Here is a 17,496-nt window from a genome sequence, read left to right as displayed (position 1 = left end):
TCTTTTCTGTTTCCATTGTCATTGAAATTGAGTCTTAAAATATATCTCTGATGTTGGGAACCCTGAGTGTAGCTGCTATGTTTCCCTCTCTCTGTGTTGTGTTTGGGGTTATACTACCCAAAACTTGTAATTTATTTTGAGTTAATTTTTGTATAATGTTTCATCAATGGTCCTGTTCCATTATTTTTCATGCGGTAATTCACTTTTTCCAGCACCGCGTGTTTAAGAGATTTTTTTTTGTTTTCTCCTTTCACCACATAAATGAAAATGCAACATTTCATTTTTTAAAACTGTTAGCTGATGATTATATTTTTGTTATTTCATGGAGAATACAGCATAGTATTTATTTATTGGGATCTTTATCAATCATTAGGGTTCATTGCATGGGGGAGAAAAGTATAATCCTGCAGTTTATTTAGTTAAATATTCCAACTCTTCTTTAAAACACTAAAAATAGCATGTTTAATTTTTGGTGCTTTGCCAGGGGAGGCAGATAGTTTTGTGGATAGATTTCAGGTGGAAAATGCTCTTCTTTTATGGAAAAAATATGCATAGAGGAAATCTTACAAACTGCCAAGATTAGAAAGTGAGGCAAATACAAGCTGCTAGAAGAAAGGAATGGTTCTAGTAATTCCCTTTGATGGTGAGATTTTGATCTTATTCAGCAGCATGTCGTCCAAGCAAGTGTCAGCTTTCCAGTCATCTATGTCACTTTCACCAGTATGTGGAAGACAGTTGTCATGATTCACTAACAAGAACTTCCTTCAAATGCACTGTACACTGTATCAAAGCAATACTTAAAAATCATGAAAATTCAAATGGGGTTGAATTCTCTTTGAAAGTCATATCTGAACACTGTTTTCTTAAAATAGTGTCTACTTCCTTTTTGCATTTGTGTTTTAATCCCATGATTCCATTCCATTTTATACATTTTAAGATCTCTTCCCCAACCTCCTCCCCCAAGTTTTCTTAATGAATCTGTCTAGCTGACTTCTAAGAACAACTGTACCTGGGTCAGTTCACCAAAATGCTGGTAGGGAGCATCTGGAAGACAAAAATTAAGCAGTACTAAAATATTAATGAAGGAACTAGAAGATAAACTCATGATAAAGATTTGATGTGAGGGCCTAGAGCGATAGTCCAGCAGGTAGGGCTTTTGCCTTGCATGCGGCTGACCCGGGTTCAATCCCTGGCATCCCATATGGTCCCCCAAGCATGGCCAGGAGTAATTACTGAGTGCAGAGCCAGAAGTAACCCCTAAGCATCGCTCGGTGTGACCCAAAAAGAAAAAAAATGATTTGTTTTGAATAAAAACACATCATAAGGCTAACACTGGGATGCTCTTAGAGGCGTCTTAAAAAGTGAGCATGTGGGGAGTCAGAGACATAGTACAGTGTGTAAGGTACTAGTCTTACATGCAGCCAACCCGGGTTCAATTGGTGCCATCTCATAAAATGTCCCCTGAGCACCACCAGGAGTAACTCCTCAGTGCAGAGCCAGGAACAATTCTTGAGCATTGCTGGGTTTGGCTCCCCAAAATATCATTTAAAAAACCTTAGGCATATCATGAAAATTGCCCCTTTTGGAAACTTTTCCAAATATTTTCTACTACCGTGTGATTCAAGGGGTCTGTCTAGATAACTGCCCTTCACAGAGGCAGGGAGGGGGATGGCAGATACCTACTTGTTTGCTCTGACATCATCCTCCCAACTACCTTAGTGATCCATGAGTTTCATTTTTTCTACAGACTGGCAAGGAGGTCTGCAGAAGGTACTGCAATTTGATTTTTCACCTCCAGTATATTATAATTTTTGAAGTATAATTCAAAATATGAGTTAAAGTATTGTAGCTAGTTTTTTTGTTTGTCTGTTTGGGGGCCACAATTGGCAGTGCTCAGAGCTTTGTCCTAGCTCTGCACTTCGGAATCATTCCTAGCAGTGCACTGGGGACCATGAGTTGCTGGGAATCAAATTCCAGTCAGCCACATGCAAAGCAAGCTCCCTTACCTGCAGTATTATTTTTCTAGCCCCAATAGCTAGTAATTAACATCATGGCTAAGCTTGAGTCTGGTTGATCTATCAAGAGGTGATAAAGCGGTGTTGAAGTCTCCCACTAGTACTGTGTTGCTATCGATGTCTTTCTCCAAGACTATGAGTAGTTGTTTTAAGTACTTTGCTGGTCCTTCATTAGGTGCATATATTTAGTATTGCAAGTTCTTCCTGTTGTATAGATCCCTGGGTCAATAAGAAATGGCCTCCACTGTCTCTTGTGACCTTCTTCAGTCTGAAATCAATGTGGTCTGATACTAGGATGGCTACCCCAGCTTTTTTATGGGAGTTGTCTGCCTGTAGGATTGTTTTCCAGCCTTTGACTTTGAGCCCGTGTTTGCTCTGACTATTGAGATGTGTTTCTTGCAGGCAGCAGAAACAGAGACCAAAACACAGAAAGAGCCTACAGAATGGGAAAGAATATTTACCCAATACCCATATGATTAAGGTATTAATATCCAGGATATACAAGGCACTAGCAGAATTGTTCAAGAAAAAAAATCCAACCTCATCAAAAAATGGGGAGAAGAAATGAACAGAAGTTTCCTCAAAAAAAGAAATACAAATGACCAAAAGGCACATGGAAAAAAATGCTCCACATCGCTAGCCATCAGGGAGATGTAAATCAAAACAACAATGAGATATCATCTCACATTGCAGAGACTGGCACACATTCAAAAGAACAAAAGCAACCATTGTTGGCATGGATGTGGGTAAAAAGGGACACTCTTTCACTGTTGGTGGGAATGCCCACTAGTCCAGCCTTTCTGAAAAACAGTATAGACAGTCCTTCAAAAACTAGAAATTGAGCTTCCATATGACCCTGCAATACCACTTCTGGGAATGTATCCCGAGGATGCAAAAAATCACAGTAGAAATGACATCTGTACCTATATGTTCATTGCAGCACTGTTCACAATAGCCAAAATCTGGAAACAACTCAAGTGCCCTAGAACATATGACTGGTTAAAGAAACTTTGGTATGTCTGTAGAATGGAGTACTATGTGGTTGTCAGGAGAGATGAAGTCATGAACTTTGCTTATAAATGGATAGACATGGAGAGTATCATGCTAAGTGAAATGAGTCAGAAAGAGAGGGACAGACATAGACTGACTGCACTCATTTGTGGAGTATAAAACAAAATAACATGAGGCTGACACCTAAGGATAGTAGAAATGTAGGAAGATAGATTGCTCCATAACTGGAAGCCTGCCTCAGGGGCAAAGGGGAGGAGGCAGCTGGAATAGAGAAGGGATCACTAAGAAAAAGTGGCTGGAGGAATCGGTCGGGATGGGAGATGTACAGAAAGTGGATAAAGGATCAAACATGATAACCTCTCAGTGTCTATATCGCAAACCATAATGCCCAGAAGTAGAGAGAGATTATGGGGAATCATGCCTGCCATGGAGGCAGGGGGAGGGTGGGAAATGGGGGGGTATACCGGGAATATTGGTGGTGGGGAAAGTGCACTGGTGGAGGGATGGGTGTCTGATCATTGTGTGATTGTAACCCAAACATGAAAGCCTGTAACTATTTCACGTGATTCAATAAAATTAAATAAATAAATAATAATGTCATGGCCTGTTAAATAGGACCTTATTGCTGCTTTGCAACAGGATGAGTTGAGTGTGTTACAAAATGGTCTTAGTTCTGTCTTCATATCTGTAAAATGAGACTTGGTATTTCCATCCCACCCATTTGTGAGGATGATGTGAATAATGCATGTAGAAGGATTCAGTTTATAGGAAACCCTCTGAGATGGCAGTTATTATTACACACAGAGCATAAGCAAGTATGAACAGTCACTCTGGTTCTGTTATAATATAAAGAACTTTTTTTAAGTATTGGAGCTATCATACAGCAAGTTGGGTGTTTGCCTTGACCTAGCTGATCTCGGTTTGATCCCCGCATACCATACTGTCCCTTAATAACAGCCCCCAGCACAGAGCCAGAATAAGCCCTGAGCACCATCAGGCATGGCCCCCAAACCAAAAATAAGTAAATAAAATTAAGGAATGTAGAGCATCCTTTCCAGGTCATCAGACTTTTTAATCTAAAGGCGCAGAGAGTAAAATATTTAACCTTTCATGCCATGCTATCTACATCACTGTTACTCAGTTCTGAATTTATCATATAAAGATGGCCATAAACAATACATTATGAATGAGTGTGACTATGCCCAATAAAAGTTTTATTTATAAAAAATGGACTTCAGAGATACAAATTTGTTTCCCAGTCTATAATTTGTAGTTTGTGGCTACCAGCCCCTGGAAGTTACTAGTCTTGATTTGCCCTCACAAGACTTTCTACCTCACTTGACTGCTGTACTTTAGGGAAAAAAGACACTGGTATTTTAAGAGAGAGTTTTAACAAACTTCCTAAAAATGAGTGAAAGAAAAAAAATGGCTGAAGACAAATAGCTGGAAAGACTGTTCTTTTTCAGTCTTAAAATTCAGAATATGTAACACCAGCTTTAACACAGAGCCTGTCCTTATTAGAAACTTTTTTTGCTAATAAGACTCTTCCTTAGAGATCGCAGAATTCCCTACTTCTGGATGTTATAAAGACTGGGAGAGAATTCTGCCCCGGATTCTGCTCCCATCATTGTCACATGAACAGACAGCACAATGGGGTCATTTCTCTAGCAACCTGTCTGTAAGGAAGTGAAATAAAATACTTAGGTAGAAGAGGAAAGAATTGCCTTGATTTTCTGTTTTTGTAACTATTGTAAAATAATGACAAATGAGATTTCATGAGCCATATTAGACTATGAAAATGAGCTGGTGGTTTAGTAACAATCACTTTTAACACTTGATGGTTCACCTCACCCAACATGAAGTAGAGTCAGCTTCGTGGAAAGAAGAGCAGCTATAACATGTGCTTCTGGGCTAAAGGAGCAGGAATTCATGTTCTGGGCCTTTTTAACAATTCCTTTTAGGGAAGGATGCTTATGGGAAATTCCAGATTATTAGATGTGGAGATTAAGATGCAACGTGCAACCCACACATACACGACCTTATTTTCATCAACAAAAGTTTCAAGTGAACCCCATTTCACACTGTGGAGTATACTGTATTCTGCTATTCAAAGGGGCTCGTCCCCTTCTGGGGCTTTATGATTTAATCAACCCAAATTTTCTGGTGTTTTATTCATTGGAGACAAGAAATTAATTTTTCCATGATGAGGCAAATTTCTTATCAGCTTTCTCTTCTTTTGTTGTTTTCCAGTTTCCTCCTTGTCTTTGGTTGCTTGATTTTGTCAGTGTTTTCAACTATCCCTGAGCACACAAAATTGGCCTCAAGTTGCCTCCTGATTTTGGTAAGTGAAACATCTGAGCAAAAACAGTATATATGAATTTTATGTATTTTAAGAACTGTCTTTAATTCTTAGTTTATTCTACCCTGTTTTTAAAAGTTCTATGAAAAGAGCTACTGTGAGTTAATTATAGAATTTACAAATACACTAAAACATTTGCCCTCCATTTTAACTTTAGGGATTCCTCCGAAATATGTGGAAATATTCAGGATTAATATTACCTAGCAATGTCTTGTTAAAATTATATAAATAGAAGTCAATTCTTGGAAACAGTTTTCGTTATGTTTGTTTATGATTATGAATTTTAAGAATCAATATCCCTTAGCTATCTTACTGTATCGCTAAAAGTTTCAGGATAGAGAGAATTTTCCAATAACAGCAATTTGGCAGTAGCTAAGTTGAAGTGGCCAAGAACTATGCGAATATAACACCTCATAAGGAAACAGAAGGCTCCTTCATGCTCTCTTCATCCAACAGCCTGCGTTATGAATTCAGTTGCTAATGAGGTACCTGGTGAGAAATTCTACAGTTTGTTCCGTTTCCTTTATGCTGTCAGTCTTCAACTACATTTGTCAGTCCTCAATTGAGCAGTGAAATTGCTCAATTCATTTTAAAATGGAAAGACCCCCAAGATATTTAAGTCTGAATTATTCCAAGCCTTTTAAGCTCTGGTACATTCAATTACAACTAAACTATAGTACTGTATAGTAAAAGCACATTTGATTGAAAGTTTGGTTCATTTACATCCATTCTGACCCATTCATTTAGTCCAAAAATATCAAACTTGACATCTCAGAAGTGTCTGAATGAACAATAAACTGGAATAAAATTTCTTCTGTAAAACTTGGCGTATGGAAGAGGGAGGGGAGTGTGAAGGGAGGAGAGAGAGATTGGCAATGTGCCCTAATAAAGAGATTGATTATGCACAGCAATAAACATTAATATAAGAAAAATTATTTTTACCTTATAAATGGAAACTGAAATGTTCACTCGTTTTTTGTGAGCAGAGGTCAGCTGCTCTTTCTGTCTATGCCTTTGAAGTTGCCTTCATGCTTGAAGTTACCAAGACTTCAAGTCTTTTAGTCTAATATCAGCAAAATCATTTTTTTGAATGTGATACAAATTTATCCCAACTTGTTTCCATATAAACTGTGCTCGGTGACATAATGTTAATATTAAAGTTACTGTTTGGAAACCCAGGATAGAGAACAGATAGACCAAAAAGCACACTGGGAATCCATTCCATTTACAAGATTTCCATTTGAGTAACAAGTGGGCTTTTAGCTCAGTGCACTTCTTTAATAACAGCAAATGATCTTAAGCAAAAGTCTAATACACATCTGACTTTTAGATTCATATACAGAACCACAACTAGAAGGTTCAGGTTGAAAATACAAGTATGGTTTTTAAACTTAGAAACATGATAAACTGTATCTGCCGAATGACCCATGATCTATATTATGATTAAATCAAGCATTGGGGATTACACACAGAAAGGTGTATAATTTTTATAACATGTTCAAGAATTTAAAACATTGGTCTTATAATCCCCATGTTTCTTAAATATAAATCAAGTCAAAAATTAACTCAAAATGGATCAAAGACTTGGACAAAACATCTGAAACCACAAGGTACTAAAGATAGACAATCAGGGTATTGTCTTCAGTGATGTCTTTGGGGACTCAGCTCCAACAGCAATAAAACCAAAGCCAAAAATTAACAATTGGGACTTGATCAAACTAGAAATCTTCTTCACAGGAAAGACCATAAAAAGGCACTTGCTTTCTACATCATCCATCTCACAAGAAGTTAACATCCAAATATGTGTGTGCATATAAAAGTCTTAAAACCCACTCAAAACCCCCAAATAATCCCATGAAAAATCAACAGAAGACTTGAATAGACAGTTCTCCAAAGAAAACATACAGCTGGACATGAAAAAAAAAACCCTTGGATTTGAACTGCAGAGCTGAAGTTACCAGGAGCAGACTGGGGAGGGGTGAGAGTAGGTGAAAGAAATTTACCTGTTAAGTGGATATCGGCACTTTCGTTAGTGGGCATGGTGTGTGACAACTTACTGGAAAGGGATGAAAAAAACAGACAGAGACATCTGATCATATAAATCTCAATTTTTTAAAATTCAAAATTCGCACCATCTAGACATAATAAAGTCTTTCCAAGGAGAAGGAAGAGAACTGAACCCTAAGACAACATGGCATCAAAAATATTGCAATGTCCTATAAATATTTCATTTATAAGGACTGAAAGAAGATATGCCAAAATAAAATAGAAGTTTTTTCTAAAGAGGTAAGTTTACAAGTGAAAATTTTTTGGTTTTGACTTCACCAGTTTCTACAGTGTACATTATAATTTTTATAATCAAGGGGAAGAATAAATAAGAGATGTGAGTACAAATTTTGTAGTGTAATTCTGCACTGCAGTTATAGGTTTTGAAGCTTAAGAACACAAATTAGGTAACAGGAATAAATCTAAGTCAGAAATTTTAGCACAGCGGGTAGGGCGTTCGCCTTACATGCGGCCAACATGGCCGACCCGAGTTCGATTCCTCCGCCCCTCTCGGAGAGCCCGGCAAGCTACCGAGAGTATTTGATATGCCAGACACAGTAACAACAAAGTCTCCAATGGAGACGTTACTGGGCCCGCTCGAGCAAATCGACGATCAACGGGAGGGCCTTTACCTTTACCTTTACTATATATTTGAAAGTTGTTGGGAGTTATGACCACACACACACACACACACACACACACATAATAACTACGTGAGGTGATGTGTATGTTAACCAAACTTATTATGATAATCATTTTTGCAATGCCTATGTATATCAAACCGTCACACTGTACACCTTAAATTTTATACACATTTTATATAAATTATATCTTAATAAAACTGAAAAAAAAAAGATTGAGCAGGGAGGGAGCCTATAACTCAAATGGTTGATTGTATGCCTGGCATATGCAAGGTCTTAGGTTTGATGCCCACCATTTCAACCTCGAGTACCAGCTAGTATGGTATTGGTGGCCCCCACACTGGAAAGTATGACCCCTAATTAAAGACTGAGCAATGGTGACAACATCGGTATATTTTTTAATTATTTTTAATTGACATAACATTGGTTTACAAAAGTAAATGTTACTGTTTTGGAGTATGATGTTACCATACCACATCCTCGTCCAAAATGTCAATATTCCACCACTGTTGTCCATCAAACCCTTTAGCTCATTCCCCACCCGGGCCTTGCTAATCTTATTTCTGTTTTGATTGTCATCATTTTCATTAGACATTGTCTGTTTTCCTTCCTTGTTTCCTTATATCCCACTTCTGAGTAAGATCATCTCATATTTTCTTTCTCCTTATGACTTTATCTGTTTGGCATAACCCCTCCAGTTCTATCTGTGCTGTAACAGAAAGTCTCATTTCATCAAGTGATGCAAATTGATGTTCTCAGAAAGATATTTCTGCCTGAATTTAGAGAATTTTCTTTTCTTTCTATTTTTGTGCTATTATGACAAGTTGTTAAGTTTGAAAGCAAAGTGAATTCTTAAAACATACCTTGGGGACAGCGTGATTTAACAGCTGGTAGGGCACTTGCCTTGTGTGCAGCTGACCCAGGTTCGATTCTCTGGTATGTTCCCCCCTCTCCCAGACCCACCACAAGTAATTCCTAAATCCAGAGCTAGGAGTAAGCCCTAAACAAGGATGTGTGGCCCAAGAACAAACAAACAGAAAACATGCCAAGGGCAGGGAAGATACTCAAAGGGCTAAAGTACTTGCCTTGCTATGAAAGGCTCAGTCTGAGTGCCACCAGGTGGTTTACCACCTCAAAGGACCAAGCCAGATATAGCCTTTGAATACAGCCAGGTATGACTCAATAACTAAAAACAACCCCTTGCTCCTCCAAAAAAAATGCTCCCCTAGAAATGTAAAGGCGACATTGGAGATCTAAGATTTTAATGATGTTACTGTTTTTTACCGATCTTTCTTCAAAGACTGTTTGGACAAAAGAACTTCAAGCATATCTTTGTTTTCTTATTTAATAATTAATACATTAGAAGAGAAGTCCACTTTTAATTCTGTTCACAGTGAGTAATCTATAAAAAGTTCAATCAGCTATAGAATATTTGGGGGGAAGGGAAAAATAATAATTAAAAAAATTTTGTTCTTTTAACACGAGTAAGGTAAAAAGGTAAAGGTAAAGGCCCTCCCGTTGATCGTCGATTTGCTCGAGCGGGCCCAGTAACGTCTCCATTGGAGACTTTGTTGTTACTGTGTCTGGCATATAACACGAGTATATGAGAAATTCATATGATTTCAACATTTGTTTATTCTCTAGCTTATAATAAAACAGAACTTATAAAAAAACACAATCCTAACTTCTAACAAGACTATTTTGAGTCCTCAAGATTGAATATGTCTACAAATAAATCACCAAAATAGTGATAGAAATTATTTTTTAATGTTTTCAAAATATATAGTTATGACTTGGTCTCTTTTTCAACATAAATATAAAGCAGAAGAATCAATTTAAAAGAATTATATATAAATTATACATAATAATTGTATTTTTTCACAACTGTCCTGTTTGGGTTTGTTTTTGTTGTGTTGGGGGTTGGGAGTCCTCTTGGTAATTCTTGGTCAACTGTATCATGGGTAAAATACAAGAACCTGGGGCTGGAGTGATAGCACAGAGGGTAGGGCATTTGCCTTGCACGCAGCCAACCCGGGTTCGATTCCCAGCATCCCATATGATTCCCCGAGCACTACCAGGAGTGATTCCTGAGTGCAGAGCCAGGAATAACCCCTGGGTGTCACTGGGTGTGACCCAAAAAAAGAAGAAAAAAATTACAAGAATCCAAGACTGGATACTTCTCGGCTCTTCAATGCCAGGGATTAGCAGGCCACCACAGTTAGGGCTTCCAAGGTCATACCTGGCAGTGCTCTGCAGACTGTGTGGTGCCAGGATTAAACCTCCATCAGCCACATTCTTTTTTCATTTATGCGACCCTATTAGGGATATAACTATAGGTGAAGTGTGAAATATTTTAAATACATTTGAGAATATATACTTTTTGTGATGGAAACCATGTGTCTTTACAAGAATTTTCTCACCATACTGTTAATTTTGGCAGCTATCTCTATAAACAGGTTCATCAAACTAAAAGTGATTCAGTGGCACATTTTCAGGATGCGGAGTATGCTCACAATAATCACTTATTTTTGGTGACCAATGACACAGATTTATTTGCTGTAGTTTTTTGGTACATGAGTCTGACAGCAAAATGCCTGTGGTTCATAAGATTTTCTCTCAGTGTTCCATTTAGTGAGTGAAGCCCTGGACAAAGGTACCTCAGACCTGACGAGGTTGCTTCCTCTGCTTTGCTCTGGAATGACACTTATGAACTCAGGAGCGTAAAACTAACCTTTGTGCACAAGTACCAAGGAAAATTAAAAGTTTTTTGTTTTTTATGTTGAGGAGATTTGTCAAAACAAAGGGAGCTAGCATTTTTACTAACTTTAATTTATCAGATCTAATACTTGTCATTAAAATAAACCTGCATTTTCATTCCTCCTGTCTTATCAAATGACTTTGTTGTGCAAGATCATACATGGAGTATAACACAGAGTCAAGGTTCCATAACTGGCTTGGCTGACTGTAAGTCCAGGCTGGCCTGGGGACATCGCATCCTCTTGCTTCTCAATCAAGACTGACATGTCCACCATGGTCCCACTACCTAGGGTAGCACTGATATCTAAAGTGTCTTTACACATATGCCAAGAGATGCCTACAACCGTTTTACTTAAGATAAGGTTAGTTTCCTTTTTCATTGGAAATTCATGTTCCAAGTTAGCCCAAATGAATTCATCATAACTAGAAGTTATTTGTATCAAGAATTCTAAGTACTAATTTGTAGATATTAATAGTCTGAGTCTTGAGGTTAGTTTTCGGGTTTAAAGTTGTGTCTTAGTCCCAGATCCCATTGTTCAGTGTAGCATCCTTCTGCTGAAAAGAGCTCTTCTGATGCAGGTTAAATGTATGTGGGAAGTTTTAAATTGCTTTGGTTTGATTTCGTTATCCTGAGGTTGTATCTTTTAGCATCTCAATTCCCACCTTCTCAAGAACAGTGCTGTTGGAGTAAATTTCCTCAGTATTGAATAACTTTTTGCCTTCCAGATTAATTTTCAAGTATCCATTTTAACTTTATATTTGAATGTTCAACACCTTTAAATTTTTGTAAAAAGTCTCAAGATCAGGGCTCAATGATAGACCGCTGATAGAAAACTTCGAGTTTGATCCTTTGCGATGTCACAGTGTCACAGTAACTCTATGGTCTCTTACAGTCTAGGGTGCGTGAGCACCACTAGCAAGTACCTGTCCTCTGGCAAGCACCACAACCAAGTGCGAGCTCTGTAACGAAGTGTGGCTTAGTGACACAGTCATGGCTATGTGACAACCTCCACAACAACAAAAGGAAATGAGGGGGAAAGCAGAAGGAAAATAGATTCTCTCTCTACCTAATGAAGGTGACATATATCATTTGCAGTTTTCACTGAATATGGTCGTTTCTAAAATTGCCCACCCATCGCAGCAGGAATGCCATTAACAACCTTAGCAAAATTGAGTCTGTCTCAGTGAATTTACACTCCCATACTCTGTGTTAGAAAGATTCCAGGCCACAAATGGATTGCACTAAGCATCTGGACAAGGACTCAACACATGGTCAGAGATCCAGGTTTTCTCAAACATCTGGGTATTTGGCACCTTCTCAATAGAGCATGTGCATCTTTGCTGGGTTTGCTTCATGTAGCAAAGCAAACATGGGGTTTGCTATTTCTTTGTACAATGAATCAGCTCCTAAAATGTGAACAAATCCAATTTAGGCAGATCTAATTATATCTTAAATGTACTAGTGGCGCTTACTATTTAAAGAAAATCTGTAGTGATTTTTTTTCTTTTTTGGCAAGTCAAGCATCCCCTTGAAAACCTAATAACAAATACATAATTAATCTGAGTTACATGCTTGTTTTCTTTTTCTAATGTGGGAGCGTGGGTTCTTTTTTTTTTAATTGCTATATAACTACTCATTATATAACATGATGTTGAAGAATTAGGGATGTTGTTGTCATTTCCCATCTATCAGTATTAGCATGGGGGTGGTGAGGAAGGTTAGCCAAATGCATATCTACTAATTTCACAAAGTAGAAGGATTTGCACATAAAATTATATGTATTTGAGGTGGAAGAAGATTACATTGTCTTTACATTTAAAACTCTGGCACTAAACAGTGTAAGGGAAGGTAACAGCCTAAGGATAAGGATCTATTTGAGGATGTGAAATGTTGTTTTTGTAATGGAAGTAACAAAGTATGAGATATTAAGCAATCAAATATAAGGAATGAGCGAAGCTTCTTTATGTTTATCACATCCCTGTAATTTACTGAAGAAAGTTCTCAGAATATCCCGATGAACATCGAAAACTGCAATTATTTTCTTTTGCTTGTCTTTCATCAAGGAAAATGCAAATAAACTTTAAAGTGATTCATGGAGACTAACAACCCTCATCAATCTACTGACGACTGAAAAGAAAAAGCAGGAATAGTTTAACACCTACACTGAATCTTAACTAAGGGATAATAATATAGTAAGTAAGTTACCCTGTGAAAAGTTCTTCAGATATCAGAGAAAAGACTTGTTCAAGTTAAAGATAGTGAAATTGTGCCTGGAAAAGACCATATCTTTATCTACAATTAAGGAGGAAAAAATCTTTCCACATTTTTGATGAGAGTGCTGGTGTCTAACCAAGTCATCCCATCTACACAGAATAGCCTTGTGCAGTTTTGCTTTGAAACTTGATGAGCATTCAGTAGATATCCTCAGAGCTATCACCGAGCCACAGTCGGCCTGACCCACACTGATGCTGATTTCCTGTGTTCTTTTCTGCTCCAGAAAAAATACGTTTAGCTGAGAGTGAGAGAAGCAAGATGGTCTTATCAACAGTAAATTGTTTTTCAAGATAGTTGGCAAGAGAAGGAAGATCACCCTTTCCTTAACATCTTTCCCTAATTTAAGTTATTTCCACCATTGGAAACCTGGATGGAATCTCTCCTTCTTCCTGAAATGAGTTGTTCCTCTCTGTCTTCCTTTTCACCGTGCACTTGAAATTGAATCTCCTCCACTATTCATTTACTCAACAATATACGATACCCAATGTGGGGAAGATATTTTTCAGAAGCTTAAAACAAAAACCATGAACATAAAGGGCAAACTCTTTTCATACAACCCACATTTTGGGTGGTTAAAACACATGATAATGATAAAACTAATTATAGGGGCTGGAGTGATAACACAGTGGGTAGGGCAATTGCCTTGCACGAGGCTAACCCGGGTTCAATTCCCAGCATCCCGTATGGTGGCCCTAGCACCACCAGGAGTAATTCCTGAGTGCAGAGCCAGGAGTAATCCCTGAGCATCGTCGTGTGTGACCCAAAAAGAAAAAGAAAACTAATGACAAATTCAATACATTAAGTACTATAAAACCACAAGTCAGGGAAAAGGAATAGATAGTAAGTGTTAAGAACGTCTGTTTAGAGAATTCCACTGAAAGGGTCTTTAGCGAAGTGAGGCAACAAGCCATGAAGACATTATAGAAAAGAACATTCCAGGCAGATGGAGTTTCAAGGATAAAACCCTGGGCAGGAGAATACCTGCTGAGCCAAAGAAAAGCTAGAAGATGGGAGCAACTGAATTACAGTAAATCAGTGGGGGGCAGGGAGAAAAAAGAGGCAGCAATTGGATTGTTAAATTTCTTGCAATTAAATCCAAAGCTGAGGCAGTGCAGCACTTAATACATTTAGGGTATCTGGTCGCAGATTGTCAATAAATATTTGATGAAAGAAGATAGCCAGTTGTTTCCACATTAATATTGAAATTTCCGTAGTGTCACGGCATACGGAAGCACAATTAACATGAAGCCCAGAATCTGACTGGAATAATCTGGATTTGAGAAATCATCATCCAGAAGACATTTCAGAAACATTTCATGTCTTTTAGTTAAACTGATAGACTTCTGAATGAAACGGAGAACAGATCCAACCATGTTGTAGCAAATTGCATCATTTCTTTCAGTTGTGTTGTATTCCAGTATACAGATAGACATATATGTACATAAATGTGCATATATATGTATATATGTATGTATAACAAAAACAAACACTGTCCTCCCATTGTTCATCAATTTGCTTGAGCGGGCCCATTTTTGAGACTTTTTGTTACTGTGTTTGGCATATTGAATACGTCACAGGTAGCTTGCGAGGCTTTGCCGCGCGGGCGAAATACTCTCGGTAGCTTGCCAGGCTCTCCGGAGGGCCGGAGGAATTGTGGCTTGGCCAGGCTGGCTGCGTGCAAGGCAAACACCCTACTGTTGTGCTATCTCTCCAGCTCATATGTATGTATATGCGTGTATATATGTGTATATGCATGTATATATGTGTAGATATGTGTATATGTGAAAATATGTGTATTTATGTGTTTATACATATGCACATATAGACACATATATATGCCACATCTTTACAACCATTCATCTGTCAATGGACACCTAGGCTAATTTCATATCTTAGCTATTGTACAGAGTAAAATATTGAATAATGCTGTTTATTTGTCCTTTTAAGAATGTCTTTTTGCCCTAGGGGTAGATGACCAAAAGTTGAATTGCTGGGTCAGATGACAGGCAGTTCAATTCTAAGTTTACTGAGAACTCTCCATACTGTTTTCCACAGGGGTTGTACTAGACAACATTGTCACCAGCAGTGGATGAGAGTTCCACATTCCACCAACACAGATTATTCCTACTATTTTTATATGTGCCTTTCTCATTGGGCTGGAGCAATAGCACAGTGGGTAGCACATTTGCCTTGCTCATGGCTGACCTGGCCGACCCAAGTTTTGATTCCTCCACCCCTCTTGGAGAGCCGAGCAAGCTACCGAGAGTATCTCGCCTGCACGGAAAGCCTGGCAAGCTAACCGTGATGTATTCAATATGCCAAACACAGTAACAAGTCTCACAATGTTACTTGGGCCCGCTCGAGCAAATCGATGAACAACAGGAGGACAGTGCTACAGTGCTACAGTGCCATTCTCACTAGTGTGGGATGATAACTCATCGTTATCTTGATTTGGATTTCCCTGATAATAAGTATTGCTGAGTGTTTTGAAAACTGATATTTTTAAAATAAAGTATAACAAATATTCCAGCATTATAATTTCCAAAATAATGGGAAGACTGTTATGCAGATCTGAAGTAGGTGATGAGCTTCCCCAATTCTTTGAATTCATAATGATAAATGGAGAACTTTTTAGTTGATTGTCCAGCTATGAACTCCCGTGTTTTCTACCCCACCCAGATGACCTAGCCATCTGCTTCTCTGCAACTACTTTCTTCCTGAGTCACTTTCTAATGGCCCACAGCATAGGAAGAATTGCACACTCATGATTATAGAGCTGATTGAGAGAGACAGGTAAATAACGGACTGAAGCAAATAAGCTTCGTGAACAGATTGGGGAATTAATTGTAGAGCTGGACATAGCCATGGAGATCTCCCACACACAAGTTCATAAATGGAAAGCAAACAAGGAGGTTGTAAATGGTGAACTGTGAGGCTAAGTGCTTTCTTGAGTTGTCTATGCAGACAGAGGGAGATTCTTTTTGCCTTGAGCAGTTCATTGATTCATTTATTCGTTTATTCGCTCATCAAATATTCACTAAGCACCCTCCAGGCATGCAGGAGCCAGAAGCTTGGCATTTATTACACACCTGCTGTTCACAGAGACCAGAAAACTCCATGGTTGTGTGTGATAGCTCTTTAAATTTATTTTTCTAATTGAATCAGGTAGAGAATGTTGGATATCATGCAGGGTCTTTTCTCTTCTGACCTCGCATTTTTTTCATGCAAATTATCACATACAGAATTGTTAATAGGGTAATTATATCACAACAACCAGAAAGTAAAAGATGATTCACCCCTAAATACCCAGAGCTGAAACAAGCACATTGATCAAGGTGAGCACAGCAAGTCTGAAGGAGTGTTGAATCTGTGTCCACCTTTCTCAGTTTGAAAATTTACTCGCTCTCTGTCTCTGTCTCTGTCTCTATCTCTCTCTGTCTCTGCCTCTGTCTCTGCCTGTCTATGTCTGTCTGTCTGTCTGTCTCTGTCTGTCTGTCTGTCTCTCTCTCTCTCTGAGATTATGCCTCTCCCTGGGCTGTGCAAAACACAGGAACATGCAGTGATTTATTTTGTTTGAGGACCATATCCAGCTGTGCTCAAAACTTAACTCTTGGCCCTGCGCTCAGACATCACTCCTGGTAGGGCACAGGGAACTCATGTAGGGTGCAGGGAACCAAAGTTGGATCAGCCGCATGGAAGACAAGTTCTTACCTGGTGTACTATCTCTCCAACCTACATGAGGTGGTTTGTAAAAGGCAATGCATCTCTAGGGCAATCACTTTTTGTGTACAGCTAGTACTTGTCTCTGCATGTGACATGTTGGGATGGACTGTCTCCATATGACCCTAGGGCCTGAACCCTTCAGCATCCCCTTCCATAGTCCTCTCCCATCCCCATTTTCACTCAGATGTAGTGATGGCCAGGTTAGCTGTTGAACTTCCTTGTAGAATATATAACTCTGTGAAAATCTTATTAGGATTGTTGTTTTTGTTAGATCTCTCTGAAGGAAGACCCATATTTCATGGGTTTGGAGTTGTTTTCCCTAACACTAACTTTTTCCTGAGCCCTGTTCTTTTTGTGAGCTATCTTGCCTAAAATCAGTCTTTCCAGCAATATGTTCTTTGCACTGTGGCAGGAAAGCTGGCATTTAAATGTATACGAGCTGATTCATTGTGCCTAATTCAGAATCTCAGACTGCATTTAGCATCTGCAGCCCAAAATTGTGGGAGAGTCATTCTTAGGTCAAATTAGTTAAAAGAATAAAAGTCTATATAGCAAATGATCATTTGGAACATTTATTTTGTTTGTCTGGTTTGGGGCCACACCCTATGATGCTCAGGGGCTACTTCTGGCTCAGTGCTCGGGGCCCACATATACAGGGATCAAATCCAA

General features: G+C 38.5%; 1 protein-coding gene across 1 annotated transcript in view; it reads left to right on the top strand.

The window, feature by feature from the left end:
- KCNQ5 (potassium voltage-gated channel subfamily Q member 5) overlaps positions 1 to 17,496 on the top strand; it is a 609,327-nt gene that overhangs the window by 388,802 nt on the left and 203,029 nt on the right. The window contains 1 exon segment of the mRNA XM_056109768.1: positions 5,277 to 5,367. Coding sequence (XP_055965743.1) covers positions 5,277 to 5,367 — 91 coding nt within the window.

This window comes from Sorex fumeus, unplaced genomic scaffold (genome assembly GCF_029834395.1).
Source record: "Sorex fumeus unplaced genomic scaffold, SorFum_2.1 ptg000008l, whole genome shotgun sequence".
In the NCBI taxonomy this organism is placed as follows: domain Eukaryota; kingdom Metazoa; phylum Chordata; class Mammalia; order Eulipotyphla; family Soricidae; genus Sorex; species Sorex fumeus.
This window is presented reverse-complemented; position numbering and strand designations above follow the sequence as displayed.